General features: G+C 33.0%; 1 protein-coding gene across 2 annotated transcripts; it reads left to right on the top strand.

The window, feature by feature from the left end:
• Nucleotides 1-7,159: 7,159 nt before the first annotated feature.
• LOC145169130 (RING finger protein) lies at nucleotides 7,160-18,268 on the top strand. 2 transcript variants are annotated; one of them, XM_079087698.1, is made up of 4 exons: nucleotides 7,160-8,477; nucleotides 8,679-8,729; nucleotides 8,798-8,870; nucleotides 18,056-18,268. In XM_079087698.1, the coding sequence occupies exons 1-4, from the start codon at nucleotides 7,588-7,590 to the stop codon at nucleotides 18,122-18,124; spliced, it is 1,083 nt and encodes a 360-aa protein (XP_078943824.1). In that variant the 5' UTR covers nucleotides 7,160-7,587; the 3' UTR covers nucleotides 18,125-18,268. The 2 variants fall into 2 exon arrangements, with proteins under 2 accessions (XP_078943824.1, XP_078943823.1); XM_079087697.1 differs by lacking the exon at nucleotides 18,056-18,268 and adding an exon at nucleotides 16,812-17,294.
• Nucleotides 18,269-19,949: the final 1,681 nt, after the last annotated feature.

Raw genomic sequence — 19,949 nt, 5'->3', positions numbered from 1 at the left:
TGATTTTCTTTTGAAAATTTTCATACCAAGTCCTCAGTTTGAGTTCAGACACACTCGAGAGTGTGCCCGAATCCCTCAAACCAAGGATCAGATACCAACTTGAAACATCCCAAAAATATGGTCCAAAAATTTCGTTTTTAATTATTAGTAAAACCATAGTATCAAATAATCACATAAAAACCATAATTCATTGTATCTCAAAACATAATAATCATCTGTCAAATATATCAGAGTAAAAACATCACAGGCTAAAATCATGGTGTGTGCACTGCAGTCATCCCGAGCTCTTCCCCTTGCTACCGGAAGTACCTGAAATCAAAACTGAAAACTACAAACACGAAGCTTAGTGAGTCTCCCCAAACTACCACATACCATACACATAATCACATAATCACATAATCACATAATAACATAACATGGGCCTTGCCCGCTACATCGGGCCCTACCTGACATCGGACCGAAGTCTGGCATCGGGCCCCGCCCGACATCAATCAAAGCTCGGCATACATATAAAAATATCAACAAATACACATAATTAATCACATAGCATAAACATATAAACATTCCTCGGGCCCCGCCCAACATCGGACCGAAATTCGGAAACATATAAACATTCCTCGAGCTTTCTCCCGACATCGGACCAAAGTCCGGAAACATACAAAACAAGCACATGCAAGAATCACGAAGACATCAAGCATACAAACATTCCTCAGGCTTCCCTCGGCATCGGACCGAAGTCCAGAAACATATGAACGTACATCGTTCACTGCCCGACATCGGACCGAAATCCGGAATATACTAACATATATAAACGAGTCGGCATTGGTGCCTTAGACCCGTTCCTACAGGAGAAAACTCACCTCGCAAAGCTGAATGCGGAAATCTCACGGTAATGAATCTCTACGGTTGCTCCGACGACTCCCCGACTATCATTTTTACAATAACACTTAGTCAAAATCCATTTATTCTTCTTAGGGTAAAATGACTATTTTACCCCTTGTTCTAATTTGGACCATAACCTAGGCCCAATTCCATCTAACCTTTCTAAGCCCACTAATGGCCCAATTTTCTAAATTGGGCCCAACTCCTCAAATGGGCCTTCCTTAAGCCCAAACATGTCCTTAGCCCATTAACTGACTCCTGATGGCCCACTAAGGCCCAAAAGCAAATAAATCCAAAGATTGGCCCAAACCGAGGCCCAAACGACAAGGAATCTGAATCCAGTGAGTACGTAGGGTGTACTCCTCTGTACGCTAAGCGTACTGGTTGCATGGCTTGTACGTTGCGCGTACGGGCTTATACGTCCAACGTACTACCCTGTTAAGCCATAAACTTCAAAATGGCTTAATCCCTTAACACCTTAAGCTCCCAGCACAGATTTGAGTCCACTAGAGTGTCTTAATCCATAAAGTCGATTACTTGGTGGCTTGCAACCTACCAAATGGATCCAAACTTGAAATATGACAACTAACTTCCATGGAAATGGCTATAACTCATGTGTGACCACAAATGGACCTTCAAGATCGAAACTTTACTGATATTGGGACTTATATAGCACTAAGGGTGGCAACCCTAAGCCTAGATACGAATTTGAACCATAAAAATCCATTCTTGGCACCTAAAGAGGTCCAAAACTCCATTAACATAGATCTAACCATTCATGAGGCAAGTTGAGAGCTTTTTACCTCAAATGAGTGCTAAATGGTGATGTTATCTCAGATCCTTGAGCTCAAGCTACTCAAGTTCTTATTCTTCAACTTCTTCTTTCTCCTTCCAAGCTTCTAAACTCCACAATGAGCTTTACAAGGCCAAAAACACACTAGGATGAGGAATGAAAGGCTATCTAGGGTTTCTGAGGTTGAGAGGCTGGTAAGGAGGCTAGGGTTTGGGAGTTAATGTTGTATTTATACGGCTTAAACCCTAAAAATTAGGGTTTGGAGTCTGCCCGCGTACGCTGCGCATACTCGTTGGTACGCTGCATGTACGCGCATGAACTCCCCGTATCTAATGTCGCACTACGCCAAGCTTACGCCCATCGTACGTCTTTGGGTAGCCCACTAACTATCGACCTACTCTCTTAAGGCCCAACTCAATAATCCAATCCTTAATCTCAAAGTCCAACAATTAGTTATAAAGGAATTAAATAATTATTATTACCTCAAGTCACGGGTGTTACATTTATAACATTGACATGTTATCTTAAGTTGGGATCCTCTCAGATAATTCCTAAGGTTCATAGCATTTTCATGTTATCTCAAGTTGGGATCTTCCCCAGAAAATACACAAGGTTTATAACATTTTCATGTTATCTCAAGTTGGGATCTCCCATAGAAAATAAATAAGATTTATAATATTTTTATGTTATTGTTAGGGCTAGGATCTCGGAAATACTTTGAGATCTTCAAGTATAAGGATCCTCAAAGGCTTAGGATCCTCGAACCTCAGGATCCCGAATATACTCCAGGATCATGACTAATATTTTTATTATTTATAACGGCTATATGTTCTTTAGTCTTTGTCACATGTGCAGAAATAACTAGTCAAAGTCATATTCTCAACGTATAGTCATCACAACCATGCAAAAGACCTGGATGACCAAGTCAAGCAAACGGCTATAAGTAATCTCGGAGGATCCCGAAATTTTTGGAGTTCTAGCTATTAGGTTTTGACTATTTAAAACACTTGTAATCATCATACTACACATGAGACTTGGCAGAATACTATCACTTGTACTCATACTCATTCTATTTTCTTTGTAATCATTCATTTTAATTAATAAAATTATCACGACAGGTGATCATTATCACCTCCCAATGTTTTATGTCGGAGATCCTAACAAGGATCAATGGCTTTCCTTGTAAACCACTCGCGTAATCTTAGTCTAGTTTTATTGATCGATTCATCAACAACAGCACAGCCTCTCATACACTTTGGTTAATTTTCACTTAGTCGATTTTTGACCAAAACAGTTTGGCGCCCACCGTGGGGTCGTAGTGTTCAAAATCCATCAGAAAATCATGTCTACTCAATCGATTCTCTCATCCTCCTCGATTCCTCCCATTTCCTATAAAAACCTTCCACCACCATCAACTGGAGCTCCCAAGAAAGTATCTGAAATTCCGAAGAATAACACCTCTCCGGTTACTCCAAGACTCCAGGATCCTCCTGTTTAGATTTCCAACAGCGAAATCTTTGCTATGATAAAGAGACTGGAGTGACAGGTCGCACAACAGCAGGAGGATAACATGACGATTCTCAAGGAAGTGGAGAGAATGAGGACAGAAATCCACAAGCCTCAGGAGGCAGCACCCTCGGTCTTGCAGCCCAAAATCCTGAACTTTGACAACCTAGGATCCTCAGCGATCCGTCATGAGATTTTGGATCCTAACGGAACCTTTATTACTCCTAATAACAGGGATCATGGTAACTCTATCAATAATAATAATTTTACAACTAACTCGATGGATATTGACACAGGTTTAAGCCCGATCATGACTAAGGAGCTACATCAACTAAGACATATGATCTCAAGTGTACCCGGAGTAGTTCAACTGGTACCAGAAGTATCCCCCACAAGTCATAGGATCTCCATATTCATTCCAACGATAGGTGATACCAAAGTTCCAAAATGCTTCCAGACCCCCAGTATGAAGCCTTACGACGGAACTACAGATCCCGAGGAACACGTGGCGCAGCATAGGGAGAGGATGGAAATTATTCTCATCCCCACTCACTTGAAGGAAGCCTGCATGTGCAAGGGCTTTGGTTCCACCCTCACATGATCCGCTCTAAAATGGCTCCTTAACGTTCCTATTTATTCGATCACATCATTTGCTCAGTTGATTAATTTATTTAATAATCATATTTCTTGCAGCAGAACATTCAAAAATATCACCAGTGATCTCTATCGAGTGGTTCAGGATCCTAAGGAATCCCTTAGGACTTTTGTGAACAGGTTTGGCAGGGGAGCTTTGAGCATCCCCAACATCGACATGGCAACTTCAGTCGAAGACTTTAAAATGGGCTTAAAGAAGGATTCTCCCTTCTACGAAGATCTCGTAATGACCCCATGCAGGAGATTAGACAAATTCAGGAGTAGGGCATTGAGAATCATCAGACTCGAAGAAGACAAGGAGATCCAAAAAAGGAGCAACCCACCAAGCTCTTATAATCACCCTAATAGGAAGGCCGATTCCTCGGCCCAAAGATCCTATAAGTCAAAGCCTTACTCCAAACCCGACCATCACAGGGTTAATGCCATTGAAGATGAGAGGGAGGAAGAAGATTTCCCTAAAATTATTGACTATTGTTTTTCTATGGACATTTCAGGTGTAATCTTTGCCATGCAGGATCTTGGAGACAAAGCTAGGTGGCCAAGGAAAGGAGAAAATTCATTGCTTGGAAGGACAAGTCCAAATGGTGTGAATATCATGAGGACTTCGGTCACGTCACGGAGGATTGCATAACTCTCAGGATGGAAATCAGCTATCTTCTGGGCAAAGGATACCTTAAAGAAATCCATGGGAGAAGAAAGGAAAAAATACAAAGAAAAAGACCAGGATCCTCAGAAGATCCTCGAAAGACTAGGACCCCCCCCTCTCCGGTTGACGCCAAGGTGATCAACATGATCTCTGGAGGATCTGACATTTGCGGTACCTCCTACTCTGCGGAAAAAAGGCAACCAAAATATCCAAAAAGGAGAAGGAAATGGACCACGGAAAAACACAACGATCACTAACCAAAAACATATCACCTTCGACGAAGTGGATAGACAGGACGTTCAGGATCTTCACCACGATAGACTAGTGATTACTCTCTATATTGCCAACCACTTTGTCAGAAGGATCCTCATTGATGGAGGATCCTCAGTTAACATCATACTCCTGGATACACTAAAAAGAATGAATATCCCGGAGTCTGAGATAATTGCAAGATCCTCAGTACTAATCGGCTTCAGCGGAGAAACTAAACACACCATCGACGAGATAAAGCTACCAATCTACATAGAAGGAGTAAATTATGTTCAACGTTTTTGTGTGATTGACACATTATCTTCTTATAATTTCATATTTGGTAGACCGTGGATCCATGAAATGAAGGCCGTTCCATCGACATATCATCAATGCGTAAAGATGCTCACCCCATGAGGGACAGTGAAGATCATGGGAGACCAATAAGGATCCAAGGAATGCTACAAGACCTCGATGAAGTCCTCAACAATACCACTACAAGCATAACAATTAAGGCCGGAGGCACGAGGCATACTGGAAGCAAGAGAGCATGACATAAAAAATGCCCCTGAACCTTGAGGATCCTGAAGCTAAAGTTCTCATAGGATCCTCATTGGCTGAACAAATCGAACAGGATCTCATAAAATTCCTCAAGGCCAGAAGCAAAACGTTTGCATGGAAACATGAGGACATGACAGGTATTGACAAAAACATAATAACTCATAAACTTAACATTGACCCATCTTTCATGCCAATACATCAAAATAGAAGGAAATTCGCACCCAAAAGAAACCAAGTTATACAAGAAGAAGTAGAAAAACTTCTCAAAACTGGCATGATCAAGGAGGTGAAGTTCCCAAGATGGCTAGCTAATGTGGTCATGATACAAAAGAAGAACGGTAAATGGAGAGTATGTGTGGAATATACAGATCTTAACAAGGCTTGTCCCAATGATCATTTCCCTCTACAACACATCGACTCCATGATAGACGCAACAGCGGGCCACAAATTACTGACATTCATGGACGCATCAGCAGGATTCCAACAGATCCAAATGGAACCTTCTGACCAAGAGGACACAACGTTCATAACCCAAACAGGTATCTATTGTTACACTGTCATGCCCTTTGCTCTTAAAAATACAGGAGCAACATACCAAAGATTGGTGAATAAGATGTTCAAGGAGAAACTGATCCTTAAACTTGAACAACATGATAAAGTCAGAAATTCTGAAGGAATGCTAATTCTTTTTTGTTGTTAAAGAGGTGTGGAAAGAGATAAAGTCTTGAGATCTTGTTTTAATTAAAATACATATAAACCTTGGAAATGTAAAAACCCTAGAAATTCATTAGAAATACATAAATATACTTTTAAGATATCTATTTTTTTTTGACTTTATAAATATTAAAATGGCATATATATATATATATATATATATATATATATATATATATATATATATATATATATATATATATATATATATATATAGGAAAGGGTTATTTGGAAAACAAAAAAACCCTAAAAAAACCCTAAAAATCATAAAAATGCATAAAAAAATACCTAGACATTACAAAACTTTTTTTAAATTTTTTTATCAAAAAATCGCAGCCTTTTTGACAATTTCGCTGAAAAAAAAATAAAAAATCAATTTTTTTTTTTTTTTGTAAAATTTTTTTTTTCAAAAAAAATTTCAGCGATTTTATGTTAAAAGCTGCGATTTTTTGATAAAAAAATTAAAAAAAAAGTTTTTGTGATGTCTAAGTATTTTTTTTATGCATTTTTATGATTTTTAGGGTTTTTTTGTTTTCTATAGAACTTAAACCTATATATATATATATATATATATATATATATATATATATATATATATATATATATATATATATATATATATACACACGATCTTAATGTGTATAAAATCAAAAAAATTAAAAATAATTAAATATCTCAAAATGTTTGTATATACATTTGTATTGATTTTCTATTGTTTGTAGGTTTATGTGTTTTTTATTAAACCCTATCCTATGGACTCAGGTTATCCTTTTTGTATTAGAAGTAATTAGTAATACGTCTTAGTTTATTAACTTCTTTTTTAAGAGGGTGTCGATATAAAAAGTGAAACGCCACACTTTAAAATTTTTAAAATGAAAACTAATTTAATTTGATTCATATTTTTTGATTATTATTTTGACGTATGTATAGATAGTAACAGTGGTCGTGCAAAGAAAAGGTTGTAAAATCATTGCTAATGGCATTTTTGTAGGAAAAAGAAAAAAGAAAAAAGAAAAACGAAGAAAATCTATTTACGTGGCCGGACCAAAAAGGGTTGAAAAGAGAATATATATATACTGAAAACAAAAAATAGAATAATTGATAAAATAATGGGATTGAAAAGTAACACCCATCCCATTTTCTATTTAGAAACAAAATTTAATAACAAAGTCTCTCTTTGTTCCATCTTCTCATCTCTTCTTCCGCAGAAAAGAAATGAAAACTGGTTCGCAAACATCCAAAACAACAGAATAAATGGAAGCAAGGTACTGAGATTTTGCTCCAACTCTTCTTATTCTCCTTCTTTTCTTGTCCTCTCTTCTCCTTGTATATATATATAAATATAAATACACACCATACACGCCAACCAAACTTATCCAAATCTTTCTTCTTGGTCAATGGCTATCTCCCAAATATGCTTCTAAGTCTCATCTTGATTGCCCAAAAGCGTCGCCTCTTCGACTCTTTGTTGCTGTCTAAACACTCTTGTTCATATGGACTTATTTGGTATCCTGAAGCTGCAAGTCAATGCTAATCATAGTATTCATCTATCATACGGGGTTTGGTTTTTGAGTTTTTCAATATGACCATGTTTCCTGTTCATCGGCAAAACCTCAGGAAGAAAAATAGTTTCGGTTGTTATGGTGGGGCTTGCGGTGGTGGGCGGCGTTATTTGGAAGGTGAGTATGACTGTTTCATCAGCTTAGGCGGAGCATCCGATCTAATGGCTGAGGATGAATCAAGAACGGAGATTAGCATTAACAACGAAGAAACAGCAGGATCAAGCTCCAAGCAGGATAATATTCATCAAGAGATTAACAAAGAAGATGATGGAGGGTGGCTACAATTGAGTTTAGGAGGTGGTACTCATGTGCAGTCGACGACGAGCCATAATTACCATAGACCCGACCACCAAATTTCATTGGGTCCAAGATTAGTCGAGCTTGATCTGTTACCTGGTGGCAGCGGTAGCAGCAGCGGTGGCGGTGAGACTTCCTCACAACAAATATTGATGAGGCCGCTAACTAATTTAACTGCAGCTCCTCTTCCTCCTCCTCCGCAGCAGTACCACCTCGGTTTTCAAGCTCCCGATTTTCGAGGTTCTCTCCCGATCATAACAGCAGCGCCATCGCCGACCTTCTTTTTGCAACAACATCGGGGGTCGCCTGCTAGTACTACTATCGATTCCCTACCCGCCATGACTTTTATTCATCATGATCAACAATACGACAACAATTTTCTGCCGTTTAGGCCTTATCCGCTAACGCTTAATCCTCATCTATCTTCATCCCCATCGTTTTCTGGTTCTTTGGAACAACCACCAGCTTCAGGTTCTTATCAAGGCCGACCACTCCATTTCCACGGTGGCATAGATGTAACCGGACCACCACCCCGTATCGATTTACGAGTGGTGGATCCACCCAAAAGACCTCATTCAGGTGTTTGGTTTATTCTTCAAGCATCGCAAAACCAGTAAGCTGTCACCAAAACCCTAGCTATTTTTAACTGTTTATCGTTTTTCTCTATTTTGAGTTGTAGTTTTTGCATATTTCCTTTTTATTTATTTCTTTTAATTTATTTACTTCACTTTTTGGAACGAGAAGCCAATTGCCATTCATGGACTTATATTAATTAATTATGTTTTTAATTTTGTGTGACGAATATTTAATGTAGAACAAAAGAACCGTATTTGCCTCAAGTACCGAAGAGCTACCTTAGAATCAAGTAAGTAGCATCTTAATCAATAAAACAAGTACATTTATATATATTGATAGAGAGGTGTTAATGCACAGGGATGGAAGGATGACTGTTCGATTGTTAATCAAGTATTTGGTTAATAAACTCAAACTGGATAGCGAATTTGAGGTATGTCAAAACCATAATACTCCATTAATTCTCTGGATATATATATATATATATATATATATATATATATATATATATATATATATATATATATATATATATATATATATATATACCTGCATGCTAACTGATAATTAGACTAAGCTTAATTAGAAGTAGTTGTCAATTAGCTTGTCATATTCTAGCTAACTAGGTATATACACAATTTCCTCCTAGTGATCAATACTTGTCTCCTTCATATATTTTTACGCTAAGCTTAAACCTTACCGACTATTCATTGTAAAGAAAGAAAGAAAAGGTTGGGGATTGTGGAAATAGTCCAAAGGAGGAAATCATCCAAACCTGCAAGAATATGGTTGATGAAAGAAACATGAGAACAAATTCGAATGGACTGAAACTGTCTATATATAGTGTTAAATCTTTTTCTCGATCAGTAACATCAGAATTAGGTGTCTAGTATATTTCTAGCTAGGTAGCCTTCATGGTATGGTAATACCATAATTATTCGTACTAATTATTAGTTGAATTGGGGAAATAACACCCACGTTAAAAGTACACTTAGGTATGTTAATTTAGTTATTGTATTCGTTAGCAAGTAATATATGTTCCTTTGGCAAAAATTCAAGGAAAGATCGTGTAGGCCTCAAGTTAATGGAATGTGGAAAACTACGTGCCACCATCATCAAGCATACACCTACCCCTTCCTTGCTTGCTTGGGTAGTTGTGTATATATATATATATATATATATATATATATATATATATATATATATATATATATATATATATATATATATATATATATATATATATATATATATATAATGATTTTTTTCTTATATTTAACTAAGGTTGGAGGGAATGGTGCCATAAAAACCGTGTTCTCTCCTCTGCCATATAGACATTACATAAGTGACATGTCAATTTTACCACACGAAATGTGGCTCTTTGCCACACACTAGGTATGGTATACCAAAAGATGAGAAGAGAGAAAAACAATTGAAGAGAGAAGATAGAAAGTAGGAGTGCGACACTGTTTGGGTGAAGAGAGAGAAAGTGTGGTTCCTACCGCAAAGAGGAGACGATGTTTTGGGTGATGATATTGCAAAACCGTGGATAAAACCACACCCACTCCCCTAGTCTAATTCTCCTTTAACTAGAAGTCCTTAATTTGATCGTAGATGTACTTGAGCTGAATCAAGTAATGACACTTCTTTTTTTTTTTATGGATGGTCAGGATAGTTTTCAATTATGATATATATATATATATATATATATATATATATATATATATATATATATATATATATATATATATATATATATATATATATATATAAAAGTTCTTTTGAAAATCAAATGATTTGTGAAAACTTGCGAACTCCTAAGCAACTTATCAATTTTCAAAATAAAAAACACAAATCTTATCTAAATGGTTTGTTTAAGCATATCTACGCTCAAAGAAAAGATTTAACGATTATTTTATTTATTTTTATTTTTTGGTTTTTCTGGAATATTGATTTATGCGCAATAAGCAGCCATATAGACTGCTGATGGTCAACAATCCATATAACTGTTGAATGTGTTCAATTCATCAGCAGTTCATATAAATGTACATATTGTGTATATATGCAAATTTCCAAAATATATAAAAAAAATTGTCAATTTTTTTTAACCTAGATATGGCCTATACGTAACATTTGGAGAAGATCGGTGTTTTTGGTTTTTGATATATATATATATATATATATATATATATATATATATATATATATATATATATATATATATATATATATAAAATAGTTTATAACCTGTGAGAATCACGGTTATAAAATTAATTAAACTTTCATATTAAATAATCAAAATTATTAATCAATTATTTTAAATAAATTATTACCTAAGAGATATTTTTTTAATTATATAAAATTATAATCGTTGATTTAAATAAATACGTGAAGTTATATCATCTTATAATATGTATTTATTTTATTTTATTTTTTAATCTAATGTTATTAATTTAATATAATTAGAATAAAAAATTTTAAAATTTAAAATTTAAACTTAAGAATCAATTATTAATTTAACGTAATTAGATTGAAAAATTTAAAATTTGAAATTGATAATTAATAAGTTGACAAGTAGTAATAGAAGAATAAACTTTTTCATTTATTAGTATATATATATATATATATATATATATATATATATATATATATATATATATATATATATATATATATATATATATATATCAAGCCAAGCTACTTAATATATCTCGTTCTTTTTTTTACAAAAGACGTAGTTATATATATATATATATATATATATATATATATATATATATATATATATCAAGCCAAGCTACTTAATATATCTCGTTCTTTTTTTTACAAAAGACGTAGTTAATATATCTCTGATTACAGTAATTCTTAACAAAATTTATGTTTATTTTAGAAAGCATGTAATAAATATATTGCCTTTAAGTATCGTTAACATGCATGATGAAGATATATATGAAATTTCAAGCTTGTATGCATGTGAAAGGAGCTATATCTATCGTTTTTGTAATTCAATCTCTCGTAAAAATATATAAGTGTATTTGCGGAAAGTACTGTCAGGGAACTTGGAAATTTTTTTTATACAACATATATGATGGTCATCGTTTTTTGGTATTGTGATTTTAGCATGTTTCATAAAGGTCAGAAATTGAAACCCATATTTTTTTGCTACCACATTATAACTCCACACATTTCACAACTTTTTGGCAAATTTTTCTTGTAATCCTTCAACAGAATTAATGCTTCTTTGATTTGACAAGTTCCTTGCTTGCTGCTAGCTTTTTATTTATAAAATCACTTTTTCTTCTACAAAAAGAAAACAACAGTTAGTCTTAGCTTTGTTGTAATATGTCTGTACACTAATTTGTTGAATATATTTGTACAAATTGCTGCTTGGAGTGAAGAGTGGTAAGCATATTCTTAGCGCGGGATTATAAACAAGGCACTTACTTGTATGCTTTGTACCACACTTATTTATTAATGTTGCCAATGGAATATAGTACTAATTACTCAAGAGTTTACTACACAGCACATATATCATTGGTGCCCAATTCTTAAAAGAAATAACGTCTTCAAGAGAATGTTTGTTAAAATCTTCAGATAGGATGATGTGTGTACCGGAGAATACTAGCTACAGAATCATCCCAAAATCTTGCATATTTGTTACGTTTTCTTTTAACAGCATATTTGTTACGTTTTCTTTCAACAGCATATTTGTTACGTATTTGGTTATATATTTTAGTACTATCTTTGAGGTATTAGGATGCTTCCCTGTGGCTAATTCGCTTCCATCATTAGATATTTCTATGCTCCATATATATAAATATATACGAAGAGGTAAAGATATATGAAAAATTAAATAAAGAAAAAGATTCATATATAGAGGAACTGAGAGTAGGTAGGAAATAATAAATATGCGAAGAGATTTTACTTCTATAAGATAGCAGCAATAATTTTCAAGCATAGACGACGTCAACACATGCTACCATAATTTGGATCCATTCGATCTTGCTACATGCCAACAAGTAAGAAAGTCTGTCAATACTTGTCGCATTTTCTACAACTATCGTCCTCTGATCAAACTATATATCATCATCTCTACATGCAACCACCAACACTCTCTCTCTCTCATATATATATATATATATATATATATATATATATATATATATATATATATATATATATATATATATATATATATATATATATATATGTGCGCGCGTGTTTCTTTGTGTATATGTGGCAATAAACATTCTCATTGACATCTTTTATAGAATGAACTAGGGTATGTTAACTATTATTTTGAAACTGTTAATTAATAATTAATAATTAATAATAAAGGTCAACCTCTTGATATGCCGTATAGGAGATATATAGTTAAATTAAAGTAGTTGGAATAATAAACATGGTTTTTGTTTTGATTTAAGTTTTGGTCTATCTAATTTTTAAGGAAACGAACCATGCTAATATATATATATATATATATATATATATATATATATATATATATATATATATATATATATATATATATATATATATATATATATAGAAAAGTTCAATAGATAACCATAATTATTGGTTTTTCAAGGAATCAAATCTTTTTTTCAATTTCTAGAGCTTATTCTTTATCGAAAAAAAAATCTAAAAATATCTAAATTCATATATTAACATTGTGAATGTGAAAAATATTTTTCGGATTCACCGTGTGAATCCGGATTCACGTTGTGAATTTTCAAAGATTCACATTGTGAATTTGACGTAATGATTAAAAAAAAAAATCGAATTTGATAAAATTGGAAAAACGATAAAAAGTTATGAATTTCTGTATTTGTAGTTTTTTTTTGATAAAAAATAAGTTGTAAAAGTTGAAAAAAAGATTGTTTCCTTGGTTTTTTGGTTAATTATGGTTCTCTATTGAACTTCATCCTATATATATATATATATATATATATATATATATATATATATATATATATATATATATATATATATATATATATATATATATATATAATTATTTTATAATAGATGAATTAGGTGAGCCATATATATTCCCATTCCCATGTCGTCAGGCACGTCTTTCCACCGTCAACCATGTAATCATAACTAGATGTATATATTCTATTTTATACATTCTGTTTTTTTTTTCAAATCAATAAAAAAAATTACTAGGTTAACGACAATTACATTTCTACCCCCGTCAAGTTGTAAAAATTGTATGCTGCTATATATATATGTTATTTATCGTAGGATCATAGGTAATTTTTATGAGGTAACCAGATGTGTTTAAGTTTATTTACTTTGAAATCGACGTGTTAAGAAAATAATAATTTATATTGAACTGCGTTTAGAGAACAATATAGTAAAAAATGTGGACATAGGTGATTACGTATGCAATATGTAGAGAGAGAGAGAGAGAGAGAGAGAGAGAGAGAGAGAGAGAGAGAGAGAGAGAGAGAGAGAGAGAGAGAGAGAGAGAGAGAGAGAGAGAGAAGTATATATGTAATGGTAATATGATTAATATCTGTTTGGTAATGTCAATTTGACTTTAAGATTAAATGATGATGCAGAAATCTTCATTAGCTAGGTTGAATCAACCGTAAATATATACACGTACAGAGAAATTAAGAAAAGGTTGAAAGGCAGGCACGCACGCACGCATGCACTAACCCAAACTAACCCATGTCTGATATCTCTTACATGAAAGTTGGAGAAAACATTGATCGATCGTAGGGCCATAGAAATCAGAATATTATGGACCCTGTCCTTGTCGACGCATATAGTGCCTGAGTGAGGGTTTTGGTGTCGTCATGCTTTCGCATGCTGCAACTCAGCAGAAACCAATGAAAAAGTAATAACAATTCAATATATATATATATATATATATATATATATATATATATATATATATATATATATATATAGAGGCATGATCACTCATTGGATGTCGTATGAGCGTCAGGACCCACCTACTCGTATCTTTTTGCAGGGATTGTGGTTCCATCATAACACCTTCTAAGTGCTGCACTTCCACGAAAAGATGGATGATATATATATTAGGTATAAAATAAATTGAAAAATAAAATAAAATAAATCAAGAAGTAGAAAAAGACAGAATCTTTATGATTTCACAGATAAGGAAAATGAAATTGTATTTTACGTGGGGGATAAGCAATGCATGAAAAGAGTAGCGTAAAAATCTACCACAGAATCATTCCACTTGTTGAAAACATATCATTTGTATTTTATTGTTAAGCAACGCATGCATTATTACGACCTCCATGCATGAACACCAAACACAAATAATATATATATATATATATATATATATATATATATATATATATATATATATATATATATATATTGATGGTAGAATATTTGACATCTTATAAAATACTACTTATCGTATGGCAAACGGAAGAAGAGAGAAATAGAGACATGCATGAGATTGGTAGATGATGATGTTGTGTACATATAATATTTTGTAAGCAAAATAACCTAGAATAGAGATTTAGAAATGAGTAAATTACAGTTTTGGTCCCTATGAATTTGTAACATATGATATTTTCAATCTAATTTTTGAAAATTCATAAGATGCATTTCTATGGTTTATATAATTGTTTAATTTTTTTCTTATATATTTTGCGACTTCCATTTTATTTTATTTTATTTATATTTTTTTATAATTAATTATTCTTTTCAAATTTGTTCGAATATACTTTTTATTGTTTTTTTTTATTTTTTTATTTTTTATATTTTTGTTAAGCTTTTTATAAATATTTTTGGTATAAAAAATATAAAAAGGTTTCTTAAATATGAAAATGATTAACATATATTAGGTATAAAATTATTTATTTTAACATGGTTATTGTATAGATTAACCGGAATTTGATCGAGTGTTAATGGCTTCGAGTTCAATCGTTTTAGTTTTAGAAATTTTGTTACATTTTGTTCCAAATGGAAAATAATTTCAAATAAAAAATTAAATAAATAAACTATTATTAAATTAAATAAAATGTAAGTGGAAAAATATATAAAAAAAAATTAAACATGAATATATATATATATATATATATATATATATATTTGGAAACGGCAAACGAATTAAGTGGAGCCTACTCGCAATATTTCAACAAGAATCTCGGGTTCGAGCTCCTTTACAGGGCAAACCAGCCCCCATAGGGATTTCCAAGGAAAAATTCCCCACATGTGGCACCACAAGAGGTAGTCTAAGGGAATAGAACTTCCGACCTCACGCCCCACATGGGTATAAAACCCGGTGCATCAACCCAGCTAGGCTGGACATCACTTGCATATATATATATATATATATATATATATATATATATATATATATATATATATATATATATATATATATATATATATATATATATATATATATATATATATACTGTCAAATTTTTTAAAATTAAACTGAAATTACAAATTTAACCAAACGATAGAAACCAAAACTGTAATTTACTCTTTAGAAATCGATTCCTCGCCGTGGTTGTTGGATCGGTCGCCATTTAAAGAATTTTTATACAAGTAATGGGCACTTAATTAATCACTAAAAGAAAGTAGTAGTCTAAAGGAATGATGATTGTGGCTTGAGAGAAAAGTCTGTGGTGGGGTCCCCCTCCCCTCCTATATTCTATACATATGATTAAACTTCATTTCCATTCCCATTCCAATTCCTCTGAAAAAATAATCTGTTTCTTTCGTGTGATTCACAAATTGTTTAATTAGTGACAAAATAATATTATTAATTCACCTTTCCAAAAACTCTCGATATATTATTTAACATATTATAACATCCACAACACACGATCTATTTGATGGCCAGTCATTATTATCTCAAAATTGGTGCTTATATACTAGTTTTGTTCTTTGTTGTTCTAAAAAATATCCAAGTTTTTTTAGCGTCACCCCCCATATATATGCACGCTTTATTTATTTTGGTTATAAGTTTATCATCTAAAGTTAAATATGCATATGTTTGTGTTTGAACTAGAGTTGTTGCGATCGATGTTTCACACTGAACAAGTCATGAATTCAAATTAATACCAAAAATTCGGAATGAAAAAAGACAAACTTTCTAGAAAAAGACATTTTCTTTGTAATTAGTGGATAGTTGGACCCAACATACTTAAGGTGTAGGACCCTCCGCCAATACTCCTCTGACAAAGCCTATCCTCATGCATACATAATCAATCAAAGATTACAGTACATTGCATGTACGACTCTTATTTTTTTATTTATTTCTTTATCGGATACTATTTTATGTTGTTTATTTCGTTTATACCATCAACCAGCTTCTAATGGTGTCATCATGATGTAACTCGAGTTTTTGCTCGTGAAAAAACAGGTAGAAATAACATGTAAAGGACAACAACTTTTGCCCTTCTTGACGCTACAACATGTAAGAGATAACATTTGGAATAGTCCGAGAAATGAAGTTGTGTTTCCTCACTCCTCAGCCACCATTGATCACCTCATGCTGCTCAACTACGGCAGGATAGCATGACCACTCAACTTATATTAAGTCTCGTCTATACCCACGTCTTTGTAACACTGCTAAATTATGGGAAATTTTTTTATCCCCTTGTTTCCCTTCATTATTCTTGTGGGTTTCATTCTTCTTTCATCCATATGTTCATTTGATTATCTTTTATACCCTTCCTTAATTAGTACTTTTGTAGTAGTGTCATCAAGGGAATTGTTTCAAGATACCCCTAACCTGATATGGATTTGTGTGGGGATTCGTACTAAACGTTTTTTTTGTCAGAGTGTAAAATCGTAGAATAATTTTTTCATATACTTAATTTATTATATTCAGTTTGGCATAGGATGATATCAATCCACTTCTTAAGGTTTCTTCGTATCTTATTAAATGCTTATAATGTTGGAATATGACCTTTATGACTTTATACAAGTCTCATGCAAAACACCATTTGTAGTTGATGACAACTAGAGTTCATCAAGATCAATACTATTCAATCAAATCACTCAACAAATTTAGTATATGGGTGTACTATATTTTAACCGGTGGATTAATTAAATCTAGTAAGATGATAGAAAAAAATAAGTACGACAAATTCTGCATATACGAGAAATCGATATACTAATTACAATTGAATAGTATAAAACCCAAATAACTTCTTCAATCCTGAGTAGGAACCAGATATAAAAACCCAAGAATAGGTTACATAATGATCATGATACATAATAGATCAAAAACACTCACCAATCCACCGGCAAGGATGCGCTCCTTTGCGATAGAAGCGATATAGTGATCATATACATAATAGATAAAAAACACTCACCAATCCACCGGCAAGGATGTGCTCCTTTGCGATAGAAGCGATACTGATGTCTACAATGGATCCATGTGTTAGCCTAATAAGTTTATTATACCTTTTTCATGACCTATGTTTAGCCTTTTAGCGAGGTTTAACATAATTAGTTTACTTATTTATTTATTCTTTCATTTTCTTTGTAAATGTACATTTTTCTTTCATAATAATGAAATCCTAGTTGTATTTTGTCTCTATTGTTCAATAGTTACATGGTATTAGATCTCTATTTGATCCTTCTTTTATCATTGTATAGGAGGACATGTACGTGACATTGTGGCATTTTGCGGATCGATTTTCAGATTCGTTATTTCATCTGGTTTGATTTTTTCGATTTTGTCATTTTTGAGGGTTTCAGTTGTTGTTATTTCGTCGCTATCTGTCATATCGCATCAATTTTATGTCGTTATTTGTCATATCGAGTCACGAAGAACACTTTTTATCGATAATATTAACATGATTTTGACAATCTCGTTGTGATTTCTGAACATAATGCAATTTTCATAAATTGTTTGACTCTTATTTGCAATACGACTTCAAGAGATGATTCTATTCAGTCTATTAGTATACAACTCGATAACAGAACTATGCCTACTAAAGTTTTTTTATAAAACACTTTTTGCGGGGGAAGAATCTGTGGGGAATTGTGACAAGTACAAAGGGTAAACCAACAAATAAGAAGACTGAAGATTATGCAAACTTATTGGACTTGTGGGTGACTGATAACTCCAAGAGTATCAGTTGGATTAACAATTCTGTAATTCAGTCTATTGATACCTAGTTGGCAAAGTATGACACATCAAAAGAAGTTTAAGATCACTTAAATAGACTCTACACACAATCTAACTTTGTAAAAACGGTATCAATTAGAGTTTGATATTCAAACCCTCCAACATAATAGTTGGAGTAATCAAGAATTTCATGTGTCTACGTCTGATTTATGGGATCAGTTGGTTCTCTTTAAACTTACTAATCTGAAGGCCTTCCAGCCTAACATTTCCAAAAGGGATGAGTAGTGGTTGCTTAAGTTTTTGATGGATCTACATTCTAATTTTGAAGGCTTGCATTGATCTATCTTGCATCGTACCCCTCCTCCAACTATTGGTTCGGTTGTTCTTGAGTAGATTGCTAAAGAAACTTGTATCAACTCTCAAGCTAACAAAGGGTCCAAGACGACCACTACTCCAGCTAGCATTGTTGTATCATAACGACCTATGAACTTAAATCAGAACCGCCCTAAATTTGCATTTGATAAATGTGCCTTCTACAAAAAGAAAACCATTGGAAGTCTCATTGCTCTTTATTATGGAGCAAGTGAAATCAGAAGCAACAACAAACCAGACCACCTGTATAGTTACACCCTCCACAGCAAAACATGTCTTTCAGACAGTTTCTTCCACACCCCTCATTTCCACCATTTCGTCCAACATAGTATACTATTGTTGTTGTTCCTTTAGTGGAGACAAAAACAACAGTTACACCTGATGATTTTTGAACATAACAAACAATCATATGTGTGCATGCAACCCTAATTGCTTTGATCTATGTTTTCTCTAATTGAACATACAAGCATTGAACATCATATGGGAAACCCTGGTATATACTATTTTCGAAATTCATAACATAAGATAGTAAACATACTTTTGATTGTTATGTAGTAATAACAGTATAATCCAAGACTTCTTAAAGCGTAAGAGCAAATGTCACAAGTGTCACGCCTCTAATAGATCACACCCAAAACTTGGCAAGAGGATGTGAGAGGAGAGAGGAGACTTGATATTTTCGGCTATCCTTCTAGGGTTTAGAGTGGCCGAAAATGAGAAGCCATATGGGTCTATTTATAGTGCAGATAGGATACACTGGATAACCGTAATTTGAATAAAATATTATTAATTCAAATTGGTAATTATCCACCTCCTTAATTATCTACATAGGATAATATAGAAACCCTAATTATCCTTAGTAAAACCATCCACCACCTTCTAGAAAGGTTTTGGAACCTCTTGTTCAACTATTGAACAATTACACTTTAGTCCCTGCACTTTCAATTAATTCTTTTAATCTCGAAATTAATTCCAATTAATTACTGATTAAATATTAATTAAATAATATGATTTCTAATTAATATATTATTTTCATAATACATGAAT

Source organism: Lactuca virosa, chromosome 4 (assembly GCF_052849685.1).
Source record: "Lactuca virosa cultivar CGN04683 chromosome 4, Lactuca_virosa_CGN04683_v6, whole genome shotgun sequence".
Lineage (NCBI taxonomy): Eukaryota > Viridiplantae > Streptophyta > Magnoliopsida > Asterales > Asteraceae > Lactuca > Lactuca virosa.
This window is presented reverse-complemented; position numbering and strand designations above follow the sequence as displayed.

Excerpts from the sequence above, each read along its gene's own strand:
- LOC145169130 (XM_079087697.1), top strand. The coding sequence starts at position 7,588 with ATGACCATGTTTCCTGTTCATCGGCAAAACCTCAGGAAGAAAAATAGT. Across the intron at positions 8,478-8,678 it reads CTTCAAGCATCGCAAAACCA|AACAAAAGAACCGTATTTGC; the intron begins GTAAGCTGTCAC and ends TATTTAATGTAG. Across the intron at positions 8,730-8,797 it reads AAGAGCTACCTTAGAATCAA|GGATGGAAGGATGACTGTTC; the intron begins GTAAGTAGCATC and ends GTTAATGCACAG.